This window comes from Oryzias latipes, chromosome 3, assembly GCF_002234675.1.
Source record: "Oryzias latipes chromosome 3, ASM223467v1".
Lineage (NCBI taxonomy): Eukaryota > Metazoa > Chordata > Actinopteri > Beloniformes > Adrianichthyidae > Oryzias > Oryzias latipes.
This window is the reverse complement of record NC_019861.2, coordinates 8,731,079-8,755,969: the sequence shown is the minus strand read 5'-3', so window position 1 is coordinate 8,755,969 and position 24,891 is coordinate 8,731,079. Positions and strand designations below refer to the sequence as shown.

The following is a 24,891-nucleotide window of genomic DNA, read 5'->3' as shown; positions in this document are numbered from 1 at the left end:
AACAAATATTTGCGGTTTGTGTCCGGTCCCGAATTCTATGACACCAAGTTTTTCATACATGCCTGGAGCAAAATTATTTCGATTTATACCGCTTTAACATGTCACACCGGCTGCATGGTGGTGCAGTGGTTAGCGTTCTGGTTAGGTTTAAGTCCCGGCTGGGGGACCTGAAACAGAACATCAAGGGGGGACCTTTCTGTGTGGACTTTGCATGTTCTTCCCGTGCATGCGTACTTTCTCCACGGACTCCGGCCAAAAACATGCTTTGTGGGTTAATTGGTTTCTTTAAATTGTCCATAGGAGTGAATGTGAGTGTGCATGGGTGTGTAATTGTGGCCCTGTGACAGACTGGCGACCTGTTCAGGGTGTTACCTGCCATCACCCACAAGTTCCCGGGATAGGCTTTGGCAGCCCTGTGAAATTCCCGAAAGGGAAAAAACGGCTTTGGAAGATGAATGAATAAATGAACATTTCACACCAGATCTCTTCCAACGGCAGCCAAGCACTAGTATCATCGGGTAGCGACAGTCCAGTGTGTAAACACCATATCCTAAATGCATGTGCAACAATGCACGTTTAACGCGTTGAAGATGCATTTCATTGATCCAAAGTGACAGAGACGATGAAGAATTCAACAGATTTAGTCATTTAAAGTGGTATGAAGAGTTTAGTTGACGTGTTAGCGTGTTCATTGCGGTTATCAGAATAATTGTTCAAATGTTGCACAAACATAATAGATTCCCCTAATTTCAAGAAGTAAAATAAGTGTTATGGTAGTGAAACGTGCAGATATTCCATCTATAAACTATATCTAATCTGTTATTATAAATTTCCCTTCAAGATTAAATGTTTGTTTTTGTTTTTTGTGAAATAAATGTCTCCCAAAAGTGCAACATATTTTTAATTTTTTTTTCTTCCTTGTTATGCATTTTTTGGAAACTGTGAATGATACTCTGGTGGAGCTTGCAGGCTGATAAACACGGTAGTTGAGCCTCTTAAACATTCTAGGAGTTTCAGAAGAATGAGACGAGAGCAAAGGAGACCAATCATTAAACACAAAGAGCTGTTTTTCCTCCAAAATCTGTGAATGTAGTCTTAGAGTGAGGATTAGACTCCATCAGTATCTCTGTAGACCAGCTTTATTGTGATGCTCAGCCTTCTGGGAAGGTCCCTGAGAAAAACAGCATTGAAACATCATTCTGGGAAATATCTGTTTAAAGGATTTTTTTCTTCTTCTTTTTGGTGAAGAACAAATACTTTTATGGTGGTTTGTCTTTTGTTGTGGGAGTTACATTCTAAAAATAACATGCAAAAAGTAGGATTACAGGTGTTTTAAGGCGGTAAAAACCCTCACTACACACTTTTCTCACACAGACATTAGGAATTTCAAACTTTTTTCTTGTTTAAACTTTTAAAGTTCAAACCGTCGCAGAAAAATGAGTTTAGTATTTTAGGTTGAAAACAAACATTTGATGGTCATTAAGGATTTATGCATTTGCGGCAAACGGAACATATTCCATACAGTAGACACAGCACAAAGGAGATTGATTGACATGGCCAACAGCCAATCAGAGCGCAGAGTACAGTGTGATGTTTAAAAAAACAAAACAAAATTATTAAATTGTTATTTTTTAGTTAAATATTTTTAACTAAAAAAATATTATTTTTTAATTAAATATTTTTAACTAAAAAAATATTATTTTTTAGTTAAATATTTTTAACTAAAAAATATCTGAAACAGTGAGACTGTGAGGGAACATTACATTCATTTAGATGTCACTAATTTCCATTAACAGAGGATTTCAACCTACAACACACATTCCCACTCTACATTTAGTTATTTAGCAAAGGGTTTTACAAAATAGGTATATGAAAAAACTTTACCCCAGATTTGTTGGAGGCAGATGCCGAGGCCTAAATAGGAACGTTTCATTACAAATAAGATAAAAAGCTTTTCATTTTATGAGAATAACAATAAAAGTCCACACGTTTTTTAGTAAACAGTGCATGGATTTTTTTTCTCTTGATATAAAAAAACTGATGGTCCCACACAAATGGTACCTGCAGGAAAAATTTGTGATCATGTGCAAAAGAAATCTGTAGGAAATGATGGAAAAAGAGCAGATTCTAAAACTGCTTACATTGGAGTTACAGACCCACTCCAATAAAAATTCTGTTTTAGGTGGTGATGGAGAACTTAGATAAAAAAAAATGCACTTTGAAAAAGGGTTGTATTTTTACAAGCCCCTGCCCTGCTCTGCTCCATTCTGATGCATCCAGAGCATTTTGTGTTACCGGTAACGTCAGGTTGGGGGTGCGAGGCTAGCGAGAGAGTGTAAACATAGAGCTCTCAGCAACTAGGGGAAGGGGAGACAGGTTTACTCCACACCAACAGTCCAGCCCATAAGTCAGAGAAAATATATCCTATATTTCATTTCACCTTTTTCCGTTTTGTCCCTTACGTGGTCACGGGGCTGCTGGAGCCTATCCCGCCCACTTGTGGGCGAAGGCAGGGGACACCCTGGACATGTCGCCAATCTGTCGCAGGGCAATATATACTATAGCTTTTTAGATTTTGGCTAAATATATTATAATCCTTATCAAAAGACCACTGGGAACGGATCGGGTGATCTTTAAATTCAAAAATGTTGCCTGAAGTTGTTTTAGAGCCGGTAAAATTTTATCTCAGCTCATTTCAAAGCAAAGAATTAACGTCATGTTACTTATTGAAATGACATATGTGTGTTTGCGGTTGTTTTTTTTTCGGCGCAGTTAAGAGAAACGCCGGCATCTTGGATGTCCACTCCATGACCCCCATCCGGAGAAACTGCAGCTTTGCAGACGACCTGGAGCTGGAGTCTGAACGAGACACTGAACTGTCTCCTGCCAGCTCAATATCACAGTGAGTTTACTGCTGATGAAATGCAATGAAGTTGCATTACACACAAATGGAGCATTAAACACTCTATTTATGGGCACAAATGCGGCAAGTAAATTTTAATGAGAAGGCGCGAGAAGGTCTGCATGCATCTTCTGCTATTTGTAATTAACCTTTCTAATGTGCCAAACCCAGAGGGCTCATGACTCTCTAATAAGGAGACTGGCTCGTGCTTTTGGAGGCTTTTGTACAGCCGGAGTCTGAGGCTGATATGAGGAAATGAGTGTTAAGTAACTGCAGTGTAATGTAAGTGCACAGTAAGTGAAACAAATGGAGCGACAGTTCTGACCCGTGGGACTTGCTTTCTAAACGACGGTGTAATGATGCGGAGTGAGAGCGGCATGCGGCGGCACTTTGGCGAAGACGACTGCTCCACTGACTTCAGACGATGCGAGCAGCTGCTCTCACGGAGCGAGGCCACATCAAATACCAGCATCATGGATTCTGCTCAGCATGACATTCACACCAATCTTTGACAGATTTATTGATGAGCTTCTTTTTTGGGGGGGGACTGGAGAATTTTCATATTATTTACAGCTAAATGACAAACATCCCCAAGCTCACTTTCCTGTTATACTATTCCACAATGAACAGGAATCTGAACACACCCAAACTTTTGACTTTTTGAGAGAATTAAAACAAAAAGGTGCAGAAAAATTCATTTAAATATGTGAGAAGAACAAAATTCAGCCTAATTTGTCAATGCGTTGATAATTTAGATGAGAGGTGCTCACAACTGTTCATCATGTGAGCTACAACTTTTCATTTGTACCGTATTTTTCTGCGTACTAGTCATGTTTTCTTTTTTTACATAGTTTGGCCGTAGGGCGACTTATACAGAGGCGCCACTGAAGCCGGGTTTATGCTTCACAGCGATCAGCCATCGCAACTTTGTTGCGACTGTCTGCGATAACTGCGCTGAACTTCTGGGTGGCTTTTATGCTGTTCAAGCGATGCGATTGTCTCCTGCGTTGATTTTAAACATGAAGGACAGCTCGTTCAGACACTGGCTGCATCCGTAAACCCGCAGGTAGACGATGAGGCAGAGGAGAAAGTGGTGTGTTCGTCCACTAAACAGAAGCAGACAATACAGAGGTGAAAAAATTTAAATTAGAAAATGAGGTAAATTGTATTCCGTAGTGCTACAAGATATGAGATGTAATATATCTTTCCAGTAACTTGCTCTATACGCGACCAGTACCGGTGGTTTGGAATTACGCTTATACTTATTTAAGTATAAATTACATTTTAGGTGTACCACTTCTTGAAAAGAGTGATGGAAAATGAGGCTCATTAGCAGCTAAAATCACCGTCAGAAGTCGGTCACTGAACTCTCACGTCTTTAGTTTAGGAGGAAGAAAATCTTCATATCCATTAGCAGAGTGTAGCTCTTAAGGCCCGTACACACCGGGACGAATTTCGCGCGCGATATTCGCCGACGTTTAACGCCTCGTGACTAAACAAAGGGCACCAATGTGAGTGTGCACACCGACGCGAAAAATGCAACGCGTAAAAGCGTCATTTTAAAAAAACGCTTCGGGTTCGTTTTTTTGGTTTGACGCACCGCGTCAAAAACTATTCGACCAATGAGAATGGCGCTTTTGCACACGTGTCTGGAGCTTCTGAAGTTACAGTAAAACACAACTTGGGGGCGCTCAAACACAAAACTGTCTTGCTGAGCACACATACGTCACGGCGAAGAAGATATACGCCAAGTAGCGTCTACACTGCCGCGAAGAAATAAGACGAAGAAGATGCACTCACTGACAGACATTCTAAAATATCCCCGAAAACCCTCATGATACATTTTCAGCTCTTGTACCAGTCGATAAAACTCCCCAAGTTCTTCCCTTCTCGTAACTATGGGATGTACCCAAAATCGACGTCTTTCCGCCGTCTTTCATCATTCTACAGAACAATAATTTCTTCATCACTGGAACTGGAGCTGGAGCTACTGGTGCTGGAAATATTCATGTTTTCTTTGTTTGATTCTGACAAGGGCATAAATACTTGCTCTCTTCTTCTGAGTGAAAAGCGACTTTAAGAAGCGTAAAGTTGCGCAGCACCACCTTGTGTACAGGGGTATTTCTGTTTTACATTAAGCACCATTTAATGTCAGGGAATGAAATTGCATGTTCACTCGGCTCATCGTCAGCGAAAATCGCCTGGGTGTGAACACAAAAAATGTGGCGAAAAACGCTGGCGAATATTCGTCCCGGTGTGTACGGGCCTTTAGTGTAGCATAGCAGGCATGTGGAATGACGTATGTAGCAGAGGATCTTTGATTGGTCGCCCTACATACAAATGTTGTACTTAATGATTTGATGACAGTTTTTTTTAATAGATTCTTTTTTCATTTTTGTTTTATTTTTTATTTTTGGTGGCCTACAATCTACCCAGACTTCCTGTTCCTACTACAGACTTCCTACCCCTGATCTAGACCATCATCACCTCATTAAAAAACACAATAACATATTTACTTTATTCATTGAGAAACTTCATCCGGTGTGGGCCTTGAGGTGGGTCTTTGGGCAAGACCTTTCGCGGTACTGCCTGACTATTTACCCACAGAAGGGCCCAAGTCTAGGTTGGTCCCCAGCCCGGAAAATAAAATACAGGGTTGTGTCAGGAAGGATGTAAAAAATGTAAAAATAAATAAATAAATAAAGACCAGCAACATTATTCATTGAGGAGGAAGAGCAAAATGTGTTTTTGTGTCTGTGTTTGTGTGTGAGAGAGAACATGTTAAACACAACTGAAACATCAGAAGACCACTTGAATGCATCGATTACATAATTGCTGAAGAATCAAGGTTACTTCCTTGTTCCTGGAGAACGTTTATATGACAAGAAAACTGTTAGTTAGACAAAGCTTTAAAGAAAAAAAATAAAAACCTTTTGGAGCATATCCACTAATTATAGATTTATGAACCTACTAAAGGGAAACGCTGGATAAGTTCAAAGCGAGTCAGCGATTCTGTGTCTGACCTCAAAATGAACTAGGCCGTTTCAGTTTCTTTTTAAAATCTTGTGATAGCACAGCTTTATGTTTGTTTCTCTCTTTTTAATCCGGTCTACAAGCTTCCAACACTGGTTTAAATATAAGAACAGCTCCCTGAAGGTTGTGTAGTTTCCTTTCTGGAAAGTGAGTTTTAACAAAGTGAGGCTACAATTCCATTTAAGTTCCTTTTTGTGAAGCACAACAAAAGCCACCTCAATGTACTATACAATGAAGTTATGAAAAATAGATGTATTTACTGATAGGGACAATTGAAGTCCTTCAGAGATTTCCAAACAGCCTGTAGGCATCAGATTTCTGTTGTAATTCCTCACACTGAGCAGGCATTTACGCTCCCTCAGATGTTAGAATCCCTCTAGTTGTTGTGATGCGTTCACACCGAACGCAATTCGCGACGTCAAATGCACGTCGGCCAAATTCTCTGCTCGCCGCCTGTCCAAAAAGTGTTCATGGCTCGAAGCCCCAGACGCATGTGGGAGGAGCTACTGCCAAATGTTTTTAGCATGATCACTACATAAAGCGGTGTCTGTGCATATTTCATTCACACTGCATGAAAGACACGGACGATGTTTCTTCTAAAGGGCTCCACTAAAACATCCATGTCTGAGTTCATGAGATCACTCACAGACTCTCCCAGGATGATGAACTGCACTCCCGCTGCGAGGGCTGCGTCTGAACGACGGCCGCTTCCGCTGTGTTTCCGTCTCTCTGCGACTCCGTTTAAAGGCTCACTGTCCCGCATTAACCCAAGAGGGGAAAAATAAAAACAAGAAGAAATCTTGAGGATCTTTTTATTATTGTCTCAATGAAAACAAGAAAAATGGTATATAGTTCAGGCTGCCTCCCCGAAGCGCAGCAGCTCTCTGTCTGGCCGCCTGAGGCCGGCACGGCGAGTGCGTTTGCTGCAGCTCCATGGGCCCTGCGACAATCTATCTGGGACAGGGGTCATCAACCCTATTCAAGGTTTTAAGAAAAGCCCACGTTTTATGCTCTTTTGCATATAATTCGTGACACAATGAAACTTTTAAATATTAAGATTGTCAAGAGGTAAATGTATTTGTAGTGCAGCATCTATGGGGAGACACCAGAATTACAGGGAAAATTAAACATTAATAGGGATTATCAATATGATTTCTAGTATTCCAGATTGACAAACCAGATTAAACAGTTTAACAGGCTGTAGTTTGCCCATCCCTGGTGTAGTGTTGTAAAATCACCAACATGTCTGTATGTAGCATGTTACAAACAAGTTCTAGAGATACTGTGAATGGTGTTAATAAAGTCTGACTCTTTTGTCTCGCCTAATGCGCTTCATACAGTAGTTCGGTGTCCCTTATATACAGAGCTCTAAATTTACAACCGCTCCCCTGACAAACACGAGAAAAACTTCAGTTTGGCGGGTAGAAAAACAGTCCCAGTTGCCACTTTGGCAGGTGAGACTTTGTTCATCAGCTCTGACAGGGGACTCAAACTCTCAACAGCGTCTGCTTCCTCCCCACTCGGCTACCACAAACAATCAACCCAGAGTCTGTTTAAACATTTAATTCTGACTTTATTGCACAGATTTAATCATCACATTTGCCACAGCAGGAGGTGCATTCATGGAATCTCTAGCATTTGCTCACACTGACCTCAACACGTCATGCTCCATGTCATTGTAACTTTTTGAAATGACTTAAATTCACAACTGCAACACAATGATCTGCAAGAACACACACAATAATGCAAAATGTTGCACATTTTTCAATAAACTGTATGCATGTTTTTCTAGACATGACACTTTTGGAAAAAATAAAAGAAAAATTCTAAATAATTAGTTTTGATTTTGTGAGAGAATAATCATCAACCCAAACTTAATAAACGAGAATGAGCGTCTTTAAAATTCATAAATTATGTAATGTTTTGCTAGTAGAAATCAAATTTGGTTGGTAGGCTTTGATGTTACCGGCCACCCCCGGCTCGTAACCCAAGGAGTTGATTTAGTGCCCTGCTAATATGTGACAGAAATTCAAAAATAGACAGTTCTTTAATGGTGCACCACATAATCTGTGCACCCTACAGTGTGTAACATATGTTTTTTTTGCCTTTTTGCTTTTTTTTTTTTTTTTTTTGTCATTTCAGTACAATATTCCTTTCATCTTTGAAACCATATAGCTGCTCGGCATTCTGTGTGAATTTGACCCAATGTAGTCTAAAAAAAGAACCTTTCCTTTGCCTTTTGAAGGTACACAACAGATCTGTCTCCGCAGAAGCTCTGGGATTTCCTAACTCACTCATTTGCTGCTTTTTCAGAGTAAATGACCATGATAAGTAACTGCTATTCAACAGTTCTCAGAACCTAATAATTGAGGCTAAATGCCTCAAAATCACTCAGTTCTCTGTGTGTTTTCAAAAGACTCCCCTAAAAAAATACAATAAAAGATTGGGCTTCATTTCTCTTACCATCCGTCACCGTGGCAACATCCACAGAAAGACAAGTCGGAAGGCAGAAGCTTTGATGTAGACTGAGCAGTAATTGTGAAGCAGAGACATGCTAAGTGTTTTCCTCTAAAGTGATGAGAGTTTGAGTATAAAAGCCGTGTCAGCCATTTTTTGATGGAGCTGCAATTTTTCAAAGCAATATAGGACTCTCAGATGATTGCTTTTTCTTAAAATATTTTCACAGGGTCATCTCCTTTTTGTGTGCTGCATCTCTTTCTTTTTTTACCTATTTTTTTTTTATACCAAAAAATTGCACTGCCTTTTAGAAAACTATTGTGAAAAGATTTTTGCTACAATCTCTCCACAGTTTAACAGAGTCTCACCGAAAAGCCATCCGAGTGGTCCAGAGAATGCGTTATTTTGTGGCCAAGAGAAAATTCCAGGTAACTATATATTTTCAAAACAAAAAAGCATTGTTAGGTCATATTTTGGAGGGAATAGGTAATGCTTTTCGTCACATGCATCGTACAGGGGTCGTGCTGCAGGTTTCTGGGCTGTCAGGGCCCGAAGAAGGTCATAGTTGTTCTCCTGAGGGTTGTAAATGTATGGCGTTTGGTAAATGTATTGTAAAGTATTTCTAGGGATTTAAAGGGTTGAAAAATTTGTAAAAATCCTTACACCTCACCTACGTCACGCTTACTTGAGCCTTAGTCACATGCATCCTTGCGGGCATTAACACGCACAGGGGCGGCTGGTTTTTGGGTTGCCCGTGCCCAATGAGGTTCGCAGAAAGGAAGCGGCCACCTTAAGGTACGACATGAAAATGGAATACACTTTTGTCGTGCATGTGGAAATGTACGGAGAGGTATTTGTGAGGCTAACGTAAGGTTGTACGCACTTTTGAAGTACGGGTAATGCTGTTGTACAGTGACCACGTGTAAATGCTGCATGCACAGGCTGTGCACAAGATGTGCACCGATTGGCTAATTTGCTCATTTCTAACAGCCAGATTCCACACAAGGGCTGTGCACTGTGCGCACACATAACACGTACCTTTCACTAGAACAGTGCTAACAGACTCCCTGCGTAGCGCATAGGATTCAGAGGTTTGAAAATCTTTTTAAAATACGAATGAGGTGCCTGTGTCGTCATCTTTACTCACCTTTACGTGTTGTTTAAGTGTTTGCTATAACCAGTGACCCACAGCATTGAAAAAAATATGCATGAACCTTCACTTCCTATCTTAAAATTATGTCCAGGTCACCTGCACACAGGTTTGCCCATTTTTCACTCCCAGATGCCCCATGTCCACCAGTCAGGGCAGTCGTGACTAAGGCACTTTAGTAAGTGAAATAATAGGTTTTTGTTATTGATTAGAGTTCAAGAACCCAGATGCAGAAAAAGGCTTGGGCACAAAAGGAGAAGTAGAAGCTTGTTTAATGACAGTATGGCATTGCATGGATGCCATTAATTAAACGAGTGTAAAGATAACTGAGCGAGTGTATTCAGTAACTGAGTGAGCGAATCTTACATTTTACAACTGGACAGTTGCAACCCTAACTGAGCGGCGCTCCTGCGCGCTCGCTGGGTTTGCACACAGTGTTCAGGGGGTGTGTTTGTCACTTGGGGGCGATAACCTTTCTGGTTGATCTGATTGGCCGAAATTTGTATGACAAATCTGGCGAGGCAGCGGGGCTTTCATTTTTTTAGAGGCTTTGATTAAAAAAAAAAAGGCACAAAAAAACCCTCTGCACTCTCTTGCCGCTCCCAAGTGATGAAAACACCCCCTGAACACTGCGCGCAAACCCGGCGAGCGCAGGAGCGCCGCTCATTTAAGATGGCAACCATGCAGTCGTAAAATATCAAATTCGCTCACTCAGTTCCTGAATACACTCACTCAGTTATCTTTGCCCTTGTTCAATTAATGGCAGCCATGGATCAGTAAATCAAAACTAAGGAGCAGCGTGTGCAACATGAATTGATAACTAAACAGCACACAGAATGCCCCCACTCTGTGAAATGAAACCTAAAAAGGCAGACAACTTAATCAAATAACAGGGTGCAGCTGTGAACACCTCCAGCAGGAAGCACAGGTGAGTGGGCGGGGCAACAAGGAAAAGCCACACAAGCCTGCACAAGCTTAGGAAGAGGAAACCAAGAACAAAACGAGCAGAGCGTGTCAGTTTTTTGGGTTTTTTTATCATTTAAGGCAGAAAATTTCACAATTACAAACTCTAAACTAGAAAAATGCGTTTTTTTAATACTTAAAAGATTGGAAATGATCTAGTAAGGAAAAGGGCTGTAGAGAAAAAGTGGGTGCTGACACTTTGAGTGTTGCTTAGACTGATAAAACAGAATTATGAGATGAAATAAGCTGCAGTGCTTTTAGCATCCCTGGTCCCAAGAGTCAATGTATCTTAGAGTTAAAACACTCCTAGGCTTGGATCAACATTAAATTCCTCTATTTAAACTGGCAAAAGCTTAAGCATGTTTGACATAAAAACCTTATGGCAGCCATTTATGACAAATCCTGGGCCGAATATACGGCAGACTTTGAAATTGTATAACATAAGCCACTGAAAGAGCAGGAGGGAAGTTGAGACTGAGAGCCCTGCAGAGACAATCTGCAGCTTAAAACATTGATGTGCTACAGCAGCGTGGGTGATGGTGGATTGTTACCAAAGTGTCCAAACTGTCAGGCTGAAAGCAAGCCGAACATTTGTAGCATCAGCGGTGCAAAGGTAGCGTTGGAGCGGCTGAATTAAACATCCTCAACGTGGTTGTTTTATCAGATGTGTAACAGTTGTGCTACGTGACGGAAATGTTCAACATTGAAGAGTAACGAGTTAGTGTTTGGCTGGAAACCTCACCTCTGTAAGCACACAGATGCAGAAAGGGAAACGGCACCTCTGCAATGTCTTGATGGAGCATCAGAACAAAAATAAAGACTGCCAAGAGAAACTGGATGAAAGCTCTTGTGTTTAACAAGAGCACTATAATGGGATGCAATATTAATTTGACCTTGTGATTTTTCTTTCTCCTGCAGCAAGCCCGAAAGCCATATGATGTGCGGGACGTGATCGAACAATACTCTCAAGGTCACGTCAACCTCATGGTGAGGATCAAGGAGCTTCAGAGAAGGTGCTTTTTTTTCTTATTCCTTTAAATGACATCCCCCCCGAGTATATTATGGTGGTAATACAGAAAGTTTGGTTTTACGGAAGCTGGCTCAACAAAACAACAAAAAGGATCAGAAGGTGAAGATGAAAACTGTGTTTTTGGTGTTTCTAACGTTCATTTTTTCTGCTAACGTAGAACGTGTATTAAGAAAATTAATCTTAAATTGCCTTTTTTTTGTATTTTTTGTCCAAATTGTTGTAAATCAGAAGCAAACCTAATAAATGTGGTTGAAAAAGAGCTTCTTTGTGATGTGGAAAATATGCCACAAGCAAAAAGGAGGGGAAGAGGGGGCGGGGTTGCTGCGTGTCACCAGTCCCAACAAACATTTTAGGGAAGACTTTTTACTGCGGCTCTCCACAAACTACAGTTTGTCCTAGGAAACGACACAGGTTTTTTGATTTTGGATAAAAACTGCATAATCATAGTTAAATGACCCCAGGGAAAGCTTTGAAAAAGATGATCAGCGCTGGACTTTAAAGGGCCTATACCATGCTATTCTTAAGTCTTTTATAGTAAACAATATCTATTTATATGTATTTGGCACACAAATATTAGCTATTGTCGTGAGGGTTTTTTTTTCCTACCCAGAAGTAAGACTCCACGATCTCTGAGCCATCTCCTTTCTCTCCTTGTGGGTGCCGCTCATATCTCCGTCATCTTGGAGTCGGCCTCAGCAGCGTGTCTGTGTTTCACCAACAAAAACAAACGTGTGTACTAGAGCTGATATTGTGGGACAAAATCCCCCGGTGGCCGCGTCGCAAATGAATACAATTACAATGCAGTATTCTTTATTAACAAAGAACAGTAACAACTTACTACTACCTATCTAACTAATGAACTAACTACATAGGTGTTGTAGAATGACTATGTGTATGTGTAATACCTAATTTCACAGGGGTATGCGGCCACATAACCCCCCCACACACACTAACACACAGACATGAATGCACATAATAAAACATCCCATCCACCCCTCCTAAGGCTATCTAAACACCCACACAACACTTTTATTGTTTAAATGTATAAATCTCATTACTTATCTGATTGGATATGACGAAGCAGAACATGTTTGTGAGCCATTTTCAACCGTATATTGCCTCAATGATTCCCCAAATTTGTGTGGTGAAGGCCATTCAGAAGGATCTTCTGAGTAATGCCTGGCCCCAGCCTTCTCCTCTGTACCTCTCTGTTCATCAGCTGATCATCTCTCTTTCTTTCTATCATCATCATCTAAAACCTCTCTCCTCATTCTTCTCTGTTGGGACTGACTTGTCATATATGTTTGCACTTGTTTTTTCAAAATGGTTTAAACCAGAATGAGCATCTAGGTTTTTCTGACTTTAATAGTTGAATTATTCCTACCTGAAGTCATCTTTGCTCTCTTTGGTATCAGATGCATCACCAGCCTCATGTCTGTCTCCTTCACCTCTTGCCTGTGTTCTTCTCCACTAAACCATACCGCCAAGCGACGGTAATTTTATGTTTAAGATAAATTTTGCTAATGCATGTTTTTTTTTAAATTAAGAATATCTATTTGAAAATGACTGACTTGGTATGAACTGGCTTTGCCCTGAACGTCCACCATAAGACCAGCCTGTTTCTTTCCTCCATCTGTCCTGATTCTTTTTCTCTACTCTCGTCTTTCTCTCCATCCTCACAGCTATATGATGTAAACTTTATGTTAGAAAAATTTTAAAAGAATACAGTGACTAAACTATATATAAAAATAGAAACGTTTTTAGTTTAAAATTATATATGTGTTGGAAATCAGTTAGTGGTGTAATAGAATAAAATATATTTCTGTAATGTTGTCAAACATCTCTAAATGTTCACCTAAAATCCAAAATGTGGTTCACCCAAAGTGATATTAAAAGCAAAAGGCTGTAAACCAAACAGTCCCTCAAAATGACTATTTTATCAATATAAAAGAAACAAAAACCACATCTAACCCACCATCACACATATTTCTCCCTACTCCTGCCCATAGGAGCAGCTTTTATCATCATGTAGTGCTGTAACAGTCATAGGATAAAAACGTTTTCAGTGTTTTGGTACATCTAGTTAAAGAAATTATGTCTGTCTGAAACAAAATCAGCACAAAAAGATCCTTTATTTTTTCTTTATGATTATTGATGCTGTAAATCCTGCTCAGTACAGCTGCAAAGCATTTGTGACCATTTTACTACAGTAGCTTTAACCTGAATGTTTTCAAGCCTGTTTTTAACACTGCTAACATATCTGCTGTCTCTCAACCATTTAAAGAAACTTTTCTTCATCCTCACCACATCTTTGTCAATCTTGTGTTTTCTGTTTTGAGCCCCAGATTGTTTTTTCTTTTGCCTCTCCGTTCAAAGCACGCTGTCATCAGATGATCACACAATTCAAATGAAAACAATCAGACGCGCACGTCTCCACGACAGCGCACTACAGCACGTTGGATTGCGCTCTCTGTACAAGACCCGAGGGGGGGAGGCGCGGCTGTGGCGGGGGCACCAGATCAGTTACGATGTGCTTCGGTTACTGATTATATCAACGTCTGTGAAATAAAAAAATACGGACTATAAAGAATTTTCACCACTTCGGTTTGGGCCCCCTTTGGACGGCGCCTCTATGCCACGCATATGCTGCACACCCACTTTTTGCGCCCTTTTGTGTTAGGGCGCTGCCTGTGTAGGAGGAAGGAGCCCACACAAGTGTGTTGGGGGTGCTTGTTGATTGTTCTGCAGCGGACCGCTCTCGAGCTGCATGCAAGGCTTCACCTGTGCTCTCTGGTACAGACATCTTCTCAGAATATATTATTGCCCAGTAATAAACAGACTGCAGACACTGTCACCTTTCCGGCCATGAAACCTGACACCCATGAAGAACGCGGGGCAGGAGGCTCTGCCTTTGTTTATAGAGACACGTAACATTGCGCTGCGCAAAATAGTTCCCAAATAAAACATGTAGTGATATTCATTGCATTGAGTGTTAGCCTGGGGGGGGGTGGGGGTGGGGGGTGCTGGCAGGGCAGACTCCTCCTGGAAGGGGCGGTTCCTCACTTTCCTACGTCACAATGTGAGAACCCGCTCGTTCTCATGGACTGGGAGGGGCTGGTGCTCAGAGTTTTTTGTGAAGGATGAACATCATAAATACACTTAAAGGCTCAAATACGTGATTTTGCATGATATAGGCTTTTTAAACTTTGCAACTTTGAAAGATGTAAATGCACATTTGACTATTTAAAGTCTTCCATGCAAAGAAAACAAATTGTACTAGGTTCAAAGTACCTTTAAATGAAATTGAAGCCATGAGTGGTGCTACTGGCCTTCGCCACTCCCCCAATACCCCCATTTTACCTGCAATTCACTGGTTGAGATGCTACTTCAGGCCCCTTACTCTCCCCCTCTGCCTCGCTGCTCTGAGCTTCATGTGACAGATTTTTTATTATTTTTCTTTTCTGGTTTTGTTTTTAACTGTAAAGCACAAGTATGAGAAGCGCTTTTTTATAAATAAAGTTTATTATCATTAATTAAGTTTATTTAAAAAATGCTTTTCAAAATGAAAGCTTTCCTGTTTCTTTTAGCTCCATAGCAACCATTGTGTTTTTTGTTTGCCTAGGGGTGACGGACAGGTTTATGTATTTTTTAGAAGAACTGGTAAAAGTTAACTTTGGGATTTCCTTAGCAACAGAGGTTTTTGTCAACCATGCCAAACCTTATCCATTAAATACAACTTTGATGATGGCTGTTGACTTCACTTGGTGGTAAGTGGGTCAAATTTTGGGAAGATCACTCAAACAAAAGTTTTCTTTTCTTACATTGTATTAAAATATGAAAATAGCCAAATTTCAAACTGTACTTCAATATGGCCACCACGACGTAGCTCCTGTGGCCATATCATAACTCAAAATCCCCCTTTGAAAACCCCGGAAATGCCTGTTTTGGTTTCAATAATAAATATCGAAATATTTTTGTTTGTTTTTTTATCTGCATAAGAGATTTTGTGGGGCGGCCGTGGTGCAGGGGTAGGGCGGTCGACCCATGATCGTAAAATTCCAGGTTCAATTCCCGCCTTGCACGCTCATGAGTCGATGTGTCCTTGGGCAAGACACCGAACCCCACCTTGCCTCTGGTGGGAGGTTGGCGCCAGTGTTCGGCAGCGGAGCTGTCAACAGTGTGTGAATGTAAAGCACTTTGGGCCTTGTAGGTAGAAAAGCGCTATATAAGTATAACCCATTACCAAGAGATTTTGTTCCCCCTCTCTTTGTTTTTGACTGTTTCAAATTATTGCGAGTTTTCAAGCATGCAACAGATTTAATTTTTTACTCAAACCTGCAACAAGAAAGAAGATTTGCGCACTCTAGAGCTCTAAATATTCTCAAACAAAATGAGGTCTTAATTTATACATATCAAAAGTCTTTGGTTATTACATATTTTGTGTTGAATCCATGCAGGATTTATCATGCATTTACATGTTTTCAGCACCCTTGAAGGATATTAGATTCAATAATGGTAATTTATTTTAGAAACTCTAGCTGGTACCAAAGGTTCCTGAGGACTGAAAACATTAGATGTAATTAAAGAGGGATTCATTTCTGACTTCATCATTGTTTTTCTCAGGCTGGACCAGTCTTTAGGGAAGATGACTCTGTTTCAGACAGGAACAGGTAATGAATCCCACCACTTCATCACTGTGACACGATCTGCAGACCTAATGCCTGTGCTTTCCATGAAGACAGAGCGAGAGACAAAGGCAACAATTCTATTGGATCCAGACTCAACAGGATGGAGGACAAGGTGAGACTGAAAGTGACGCTCACTCTCCTTCAGTTTTCATTCATGTCATGTATAGAATTTTTTTTTTATTCTGAAAGTAAAAGGTTTTTCTTAAAAACCCACTCTGATCATCTTTTGGTCTATTTTAAAAAGCATTCCCAGTGCTCTTTTCATTTTAATTTGCAGTTTTTAGCCAAAATCTAAGAAAATAGTTTCTGCAGAGCAGCAGGAGTTTATTAGAAATCCACCTCTGAAATGTGGGGTCGGACGCTAAGCGACCCCGCCCCCCTTCCCCTCTCTGTTGCTAAGAACTTGTCTCACCAAGCATATTTGCCATGATACAAATAATCCCTTTTTTAATCTGAATTTAATTGTCTGCTCCTAATTCACAATGATTTGATTAAAGACAAAAACTCAGATAAGCAATGTTAAGCTTACTTGTCTTACTAAATATCCTCCATCTTGAGAAAAATGCTACAATAACATGTCAAAAACACAATTTTTAGCGGAAAGGGTATTTAAAGAAATTTGAGAGGATAAAAAAAAAAAAACAATACATAAAGGCAGCATTTGCCATTTCCTTATGACAAACTATATTTATGCTTTACCAGAGATTGAGGTTGGTCCCTGTAAACATACGTCTGTAACCACTATATTTGATCTGTATATTATAACAAAGAAATTTGTTTAAAATTTAAATTAAAAAGTTTACAAGGCTGTTGCTGCTTCTTGAACAAGTAAATAATGGATAATTCCAGAGGACACATCCTGTGTCCTCCATTGAGGACACATCCTGTGTCCTCAATGGAGGACACAGGATGGTTGCTTCAGTGAAGACCATTAATGTTTAGAATCAATACCTCATAGGGCATTATGCTGCCTGTCCCATGCTCACTTATAAAAGAAATAAATATCAAATCAATTATTAGCACTTTAATCTAGTCATTTTTTTCGTTCAAATGACTTTTCACATGGAGCAATCCATGCGTTGTCGTGTGACGCGTTGTCATGGTAACGGCTGCCGAGCCTGCACCGACCTTGCACTGCTGCAGTGAAGGAAAGTGACTTATATACACTATACATTGTGTTAACCGATACAAAGCAGCATTTCAGAGGGAAAGTTCACCGCTTACCACTTTTTTTTGTCCAGATGGTAAAGCAAACATTTGTTATAAAGAAATAAAGTCTACAAGTAGCTTCCTAGATCACTTTTATTGCAAGAAATATCTACCATTCACTCTAAGCAGTAAGAGTGTTTAAACAGTTTCTTTCATTGATTCTTAACCAAATTATTAAAAAACAGGCATTCACTCTGTATCAAGCATTAAGAAAAGCAAGAAAAAGAGGCAGGCAAGGAACTATTTAAAATTCAAGGCAACATTTCCGTTGATGTCAACATTTGATAGAGATCCTGGCATGTCCATCATTGAGTCATTTAAAGGACAGAGATCTTTTCTATTATCCTGCTGTTGTGATAAACTGTGAAATAATGGGTGTCAACCAATGTTCCATGGCTCTGGTGTTCCAACTGGCGTTTAGGCCAGCGCAATAATACAGATCATTTAGGTTATGTGACCAGAACTTATTTTTTAGTTAGTCTATTATCAGTTTTTATTGGACACCCTGCAGCCAATCAGGATTAAGAATTTATGTGGATCATGGTATAAATGACTTTAGATTTTGTGAGCAAACTCAACCATGTCACATTGTGTAGCTCTAAAGCCACGGATGCACCGGCCATGTGATGTGTTCAAGGTGCTAAACGTGCATTGTTGAACACAAGTAGAGCCCATAGTGTTCACAATGGACACTCAGAGATTTTCTTTTTCTACTGGTTACTAGCGCACCTCCGCCGCCACAGTTGAAGAGGTTTGGTGGGAAATGTCGTGGCCGTCAAAATCTGAGGAATCTTGCTCCAGACTTTTTTTTCACATCTCTATTCTGATAAATATATATATTAAATTCTCCTCCATGATCAATTTTCCAACGATTGACTGATCCGTGAATTAAAGGAGGTCACTTGGTAAAGGTTCAACTTTTTAAGTTTTTTTACGTAGAGCCTGAAAGGGGTCGTAAAAACTTGAGTAGCTTCACATGAACGAGAGAGTTTTGAACACAGAAGCCCAAAACGTGCACGTGTGTTTGTTTACGTGAATTTTTCCTTTTGACCCCACGTGCTGAGGGAACATGGCTTCAAAGCCTTCTCTCCGATTTCTGCTTTGCCTTCTTCAGATCTCTCACATGGACCAGACTTTGACCCTCATCATGGAGTCCCTCACCTTCCTGCTTGACCAGAGGGAATCAGGCGGCGGGGAAAGTAGGGGCAGGTCGAGGCCCCGCCTTAAACGGACGGGTAACGTTCTACCCAATCAGGAAAGCCTACCAACCTACGAGCAGCTGTCTTCCTCCCCATCGCCGCTTTCAAACACAACCGGCCCAGCGATGGACCCTCCCTGCTGCTTGACTGCCAGTCAGGATGAGAGCTGCTGAGACTTGAATACAAGCACTTTCTCTTGTATCTGTTTGATATCATGGAATGTGTCTATTTATCCACCTTCTTTAATACCGAGCTGCCAAAGCTTTGCTGAATGTAGAGTACGCTGATCAGAGCATTTGGGTCAGCAAGGCTACGAGCAGCAAAACATGCTGTGGAATTTGTTTTCATTATGGGTTTTTATTGTATATTGAGTTTTATACTCAAAAATATTTCAAGAAAATGCCAAACACACTGCACTGTGCTGCTGTTTTTCTATGCAAAAGTTTTGACAACTCCGGTGCAAAACTTTGAGTTGGGGTCATTCACGTTTTCCACAGGCAGAATGCTGAACATGATTATAACTAGAGTAACTAGATTACTTTTTTTTTTCCTTTCATGGTTTCAAAATAACATGAAACCAAAAGCATAGGGATTACACATTCAATAATCACCAACACCCTCTTTTGACAAGAATCCCAACTTGTGAAAATTCGTTTGACAAAAACTTGTCAGTTTTCTGTGAGGTTTTACAGCAAACTTTCTCTTTGATGAGGTTTTGCTTTTTGTAAAACCAATTTCCAATCATTTTTGCACCTTTCCCCAAGGACTTTTTAGAGGTTTTTTTTAAGGTGTTTTATTGAGCTTTCAATGATAACCTTCATCTCAGACCTCTATCCGCCAAAGATTATTCTCTCTACAAAGAAAAGGATTTCTTCATCACAGCTAATGAAAGCAATTTTTGCCTCCTCTTGAAACTTTCCAACCAAATAAATATGACAAAATGTTATTTTGATGAACTTTTATGTTAATCATTTTTACACTACTCAGCATTAACAGCAAACCCTCTTGTCAGTCTTGCATCGTTAACCCTACATAAACATTTGTACCATATTTTATACACTCATTTCTAAGGCCCCTATCCCATCAGAATGATCCAAACTTTCCATAACCCTTGTGCTATCCTAGGCACTTTAACAGGAACCTTTTTTCTTCAATGATTTGTGATCTTCACTGGTGTCCATGGATTACATGCAATCTTTCCACCTTTATCCACCTTTTTTATGGTAGGGAGAACACGTCAATGTAAGGGTGGGGTCATAAGATAGCACAAGGGTAAAAAACGCCACTGTATGTACCTTGGTCCTTGGTTTTCCGTCCTGTAGTTCATCATTAGTCCACTGGGGGACAGTAGAAGGTATTTTTTTGCTCATTTCATAATGGCTGCCTCCGTAACACTTGTGGCGGGAACATGTAGCTGCACTTTATGGTGACAATAACTCAACAAGGGTTATTAATTTTTTTTAAATGACCACTTGCTGAGTTGAAAGAATGCTTTCGTTTGTTGATAATTAGTTCTTGGAATGTGTGGATCAAATTTGAGACAGCAGGTAAATAAGGTGCTTTTTTCATGAAGAATCATGTCAATATTTTTGCATTATTTTTACATTTAACAAATATTTTTGTGAGGAAAAAAAGCCAAATCATTTATCATAATTGACACTATAACTCATAAAAATAGTTTTTTTTTTTTTGAATAGCATCATAATCCAAAAAATTGACTTAATGTCAATTCTTTGATGTGATGAGCTTTACCAGGTTCAGCATAAATACAATCATTTAAATGCAGACTAAACACCTACATGAAAGCACTTTCCTGTCTTCTTATAGACTCTCTGACTCCCAAGGTGCTCAGCAACAGTTTGAAGAGTTTAAAGGTTGACATTTCAATCATTGTCAGCTAACAAGCTGCAGTTCATGTTAAGGTTTTGGCGGTTTCTATAGAACTTGACCAAAGTTCTACAGGTTCATTACAGAACAAAGATGAATGACTATTGCATTGCAAAAAAAAAAAGTTTTTTTTAAATAAAAATTCCAATGCATGTGCATCGTTATAGGTATCAAGTTTTAGCTGTTAAAAATATATGTAAATAAATAAACATATCCAATAATATAGCCTACGATTGTATTCTAAGTCATGATATGGAGTGCTATAAGTTGGTACATCTACATTGGGGGCAATTTCCAGTCATGTCATGTCCCTATTGCACCTTGATTTTGTTTATCACTTGTGCTATCCTAGGCACTTTAACATTGGGAGTGGGGTCATTTAGACCCCACAAAACAGTGCACTGAACCTTTTTTCGTCAATGATTTGTGATCTTCACTGGTGTCCATGGATTACATAAAATCCTCTTCACCTTTATCCACCTTTGTCATGGTAGAGATGACACGTCAATGTAAGGATCGGGTCATCTGGACCCCATAGGATAGCACAGGGGTTATATATATATTTCAATTTCCGTGGATCCAGTCATACATGTTTTTGTTCAACATCTATTTTCAATTTGACATAAATGTATGTATTAATGTGTAGAACCTAGTGCCTTATATTCAACTATTTCTAAACCCACTAATGTTTGGGTAAAAATCCTTCAGTGGTCTTTGTTTATTTTACTTTTTTTTTGTTCAGAAGAATATCTCTATTGCAATAAAGGATTATGCTAATTACTCTCTAGTGCCTTTAAGGGAGCCTCTAACTTGAAAGTCAAATAATCCCTTTTATGATCTGAAGTTTTTGTTTCTTTTGCTGTTAGTTTAGTCAAAGAAAGATTAAAGTTCTGCCTTAAAATCAAGAGTTAATTGCTAACTGTTTTTTTAAAGGATGAATTTGCATTTGAAGAATCAAATTTGAAGATCATGGTAGTGTTGGCATTAGCTGCAGAATAAATTTTCACTTTAGGAATCCTAAAGGAGGGAGTGACTATTTTATATGTTCTGTGGCTTATGAAAAGAGCTGAAGCCGTGTTTTTAACATCAATGACCTCTACATGGCAGATGGTGACCTTTCCACTGCTGACCACCAGTGGGGTGTCCATACATTCCTTAACAGGAGTGTCCAAGAAGGATCAAGTGAACATCTGCCTTTGGTAACTGCAACAATGGGACAGCAAAGTGTGCTGAGGGTGTTTGGCCTTTGTGAGGACCAGGATGTGGGTGAGGGGGAGACTCACACTGCCTTTAACGGACAGAAGATTTCAAGATGTCACTGTGAATCTTCCTTTGTAAAAATGAGACCTACAGACCAGATGTTTCTTAAAAATCAACCACCGCAATAGTAGAACATTTAATATAGCCATGGCTGCATGGATAGATTTAATCCATTCTACCTTAAAAACATAAACTTCTGGGGCGTTTTTTCCAGCCTTCTCAGTCCCTAAATAGATTGGGCTGCAGGTTCTTTAACAGACATCCATTTAGAGCAGGCACGTCCAAAGTCCGGTCAGAGGGCTAAATGAGGCCCATGTTTACATTTCCTCCAACCCACAAGCACTGTTCATAAAATCACTAATATGCAGCCCTCAGCATTTTCTAAAAAATTGTGTCTACAATTTCTTGATTGAATGAAATATGTTGGAAGCCTGTGGCGATACACTCCGTGACGCTTTGTTGCTCATTTCTAAAACGTCAACTGTAAATAAAAGCAAAGTTGACAGTGAGAGACACCACTTCAATGACAATTGGAAATTGGTGTTCAGTGAAATATGAAACAACTGTGTCTGCCTAATATGCCAAGTGACAGTGGCTGTAAGCTGCTAACTTACAACCTAACAGTTAATGAACGATGCATACAAATTGATAGTAGTTATGGCAAAAACATATTCAGGTGTATTTGTTTTCCGTGTGAATACATGAAACGTATGCCATTACATTTAAAATGTTTATGAAATAGTTCATTTGGATTAAATTTTATTAAAATCATTCAAAGAATGTTAGGCAGAAAACATTTTCACTTCCTCAAATCTTTGCAAAAAGTTTGGACACCTGTGGTTTGGAGAGTTTTCCTCTCCATTGTTGTTCTTTGTCTCTTCAAAACAGGAAGTACACAAAAAATTACTTTAAAGTAATTTTTTCTCACTGAATTAGGCCAAATATTGTTATCCAAGTCAAACAATCCATTTCAAATCTCATCTCAAAGTATCGGAAGAATCATGATGTGGAATTTTTGGAATGACTAGGATTCAAACAATTGGTGGATTTTTTTTATGCATAAACTTGAGTCAGTCTAGGTTGAGATTTAGTCTAAAAATATGGTGGTTTTTTTTACATTTACAGTCCATAAACACAACAAAAATGACATAAGATTATACCCCACCCCCCATCCCCGGCCGCCAAAAAAAAAGTCATAAAACAGCAAAACCAACAATAGTAAATCTCAAAAGGTTAAATAACATTAGACACAACATTTTGGAAACTACAAAGATGAAGTGCTACAACAGAACATACCATTTAGTCTCTAGAGGGCAAACAAAATCTCCCAATCATGGCTTTTTTAAGACAGCAACATGACGAAATATGAACCCAGAGCATCAGCCAATGCATCAAACCAAGGCAGAAAGAAGTAAGTGGGTTCAGCCATGATAAATTGTGGCAGAGGACAACTAGTCCCAGGAGAAAGTTTGGGAAACTAAGAGAAGAAAAATGAGTGGATGTTGGCAGTTATCATCAACACTGAATCCAACTCTGCCCAAATCCATACTATCCTACTGTGGTAACTGATGCACAGGCTGCACACAAAAAAGAAGAGAAGGGTCTGGAGCTGGGGCTGGATCATTAGAAGAAAAACAATAGATAGATAGAGAGAGAGAGAGAAAAATTTTAATCAATAACTTATTTAAAGGGCCTAGATCATTCAAAGTCAATTTTTTGAGCTTTTAAGTGTATTATCACATCAATTCATCCCAAAGAGAAACACCAAAGCGGTATATTGATCCATTCCCGCATTTCTGAGTATTCCTCACTCTCCCACGAGAACAAGTGGGTCCTCACATGCATGCGTATGAACGTAAGGAACCGCACCTTCCAGGAAGAGTCTGCAACGTCAGCTCCACCCCCAGTTACAGTTTTTCTCAGTCGCTTTGGTACAATTCTCAGATCAGAATTGAAGTTTGCAAATACGTGTGTGCATTTCTCAAAACAATTTGTACAAACAGCAAAACACTATGGATTTCTTGCAAAAGCCTGTAACTTGCTCAAAATCTTTAGTTCATCTCTCAAAACTAAGTCTTTATGTCATTGAACATGTCAGTGCCATCAGAATGTCAAGTCCTTGTGTCATTGTCTAAGAACAAGACAGTGAAATAACTTGGTCTTGTTGTCAATATAACTGTACTTTAGAGGGAGGTTCTGATGTAAACTATGGCTAAAGTTTTGATGACAATTATTGTAAAATGTAAGTTACACATTTTTTGCTTGATTGCAAGAGACTGGACAAGATTCACATTTACACTTTTATTGTTCATATTGTAATTTGTTGACAGACCATGTCATACCAACATAGAAAAAACCCACTGCAAACAGTAACACAAAGGGGAAAAAAAAGATAGGACAATATTCTGTCCAACAGTACAGGCAGTGCAGTAGGAATTGGTGTGGTCTTCCTACACCTCTTGTCGTTCCTGTATGTTAGGCCACAAATTCTCATCCACATCACAGCGAATATCCTATCTTGCAATGCAGCGAAATATTTTTGTCACATTATGACAACTTGGTCAACCATTTTGCAGTTAATGACTTATACGATGAACTAGTGACTAGGTGTTTTGAGGAGTAAGACTGTTGCACAGTGAACTATATAATACATTTTGATCAACATGACATAAACAGTTGATAATGCAGCAAAGAGCAGAGAATTGTACATTATCATTTGCATGGATGTACCAAAGCAATTGCAACTTCTTCAAAGAAGTGAGAAACTGCTTACATGATGTGCACAAGTGACATCATGATGTGAGGATTGAACAAATAGTTTTGGGAATTTCATTCTGATCTGAGAATTGTACTAAAGCGACTGAGAAAAACTGTAACACACACACACACACACTTTCTCCACAGAGCTAGTGGTTATCAGCTAAACGCTTTCCTTTTATATGCACAATATGCACAAGCATCTTTGCAAGAGTTTTGTTGTTTGTTTTCATGAGTGAAACTCTGACACGCTGCCAAGGCCGGCTCTAGCCTTTGTGCTATCCTATGACCCCACCCTAACATTGATGTGTTCTCCCTACCATGACAAAGGTGGTTAAAGGTGGAAAGATTTCATG

At 39.5% G+C, this 24,891-nt stretch overlaps 1 protein-coding gene across 3 annotated transcripts in view; it reads left to right on the top strand.

Moving 5' to 3' along the window:
• Positions 1-21,423, top strand: part of LOC101161541 (potassium voltage-gated channel subfamily KQT member 1) — an 84,296-nt gene extending 62,873 nt beyond the window's left edge. For 2 of the 3 annotated variants that reach the window (XM_023952475.1, XM_011487602.3), the window contains 6 exons: positions 2,773-2,902; positions 8,745-8,820; positions 11,424-11,518; positions 16,159-16,205; positions 16,274-16,335; positions 18,547-21,423. In XM_023952475.1, the coding sequence (XP_023808243.1) occupies positions 2,773-2,902; positions 8,745-8,820; positions 11,424-11,518; positions 16,159-16,205; positions 16,274-16,335; positions 18,547-18,804 (668 nt within the window). In that variant the 3' untranslated portion in view covers positions 18,805-21,423. The remainder of the gene's footprint in view (positions 1-2,772; positions 2,903-8,744; positions 8,821-11,423; positions 11,519-16,158; positions 16,206-16,273; positions 16,336-18,546) is intronic. The other variant, XM_023952481.1, reaches the window with a different exon arrangement.
• The last annotated feature ends 3,468 nt before the right edge of the window (positions 21,424-24,891 follow it).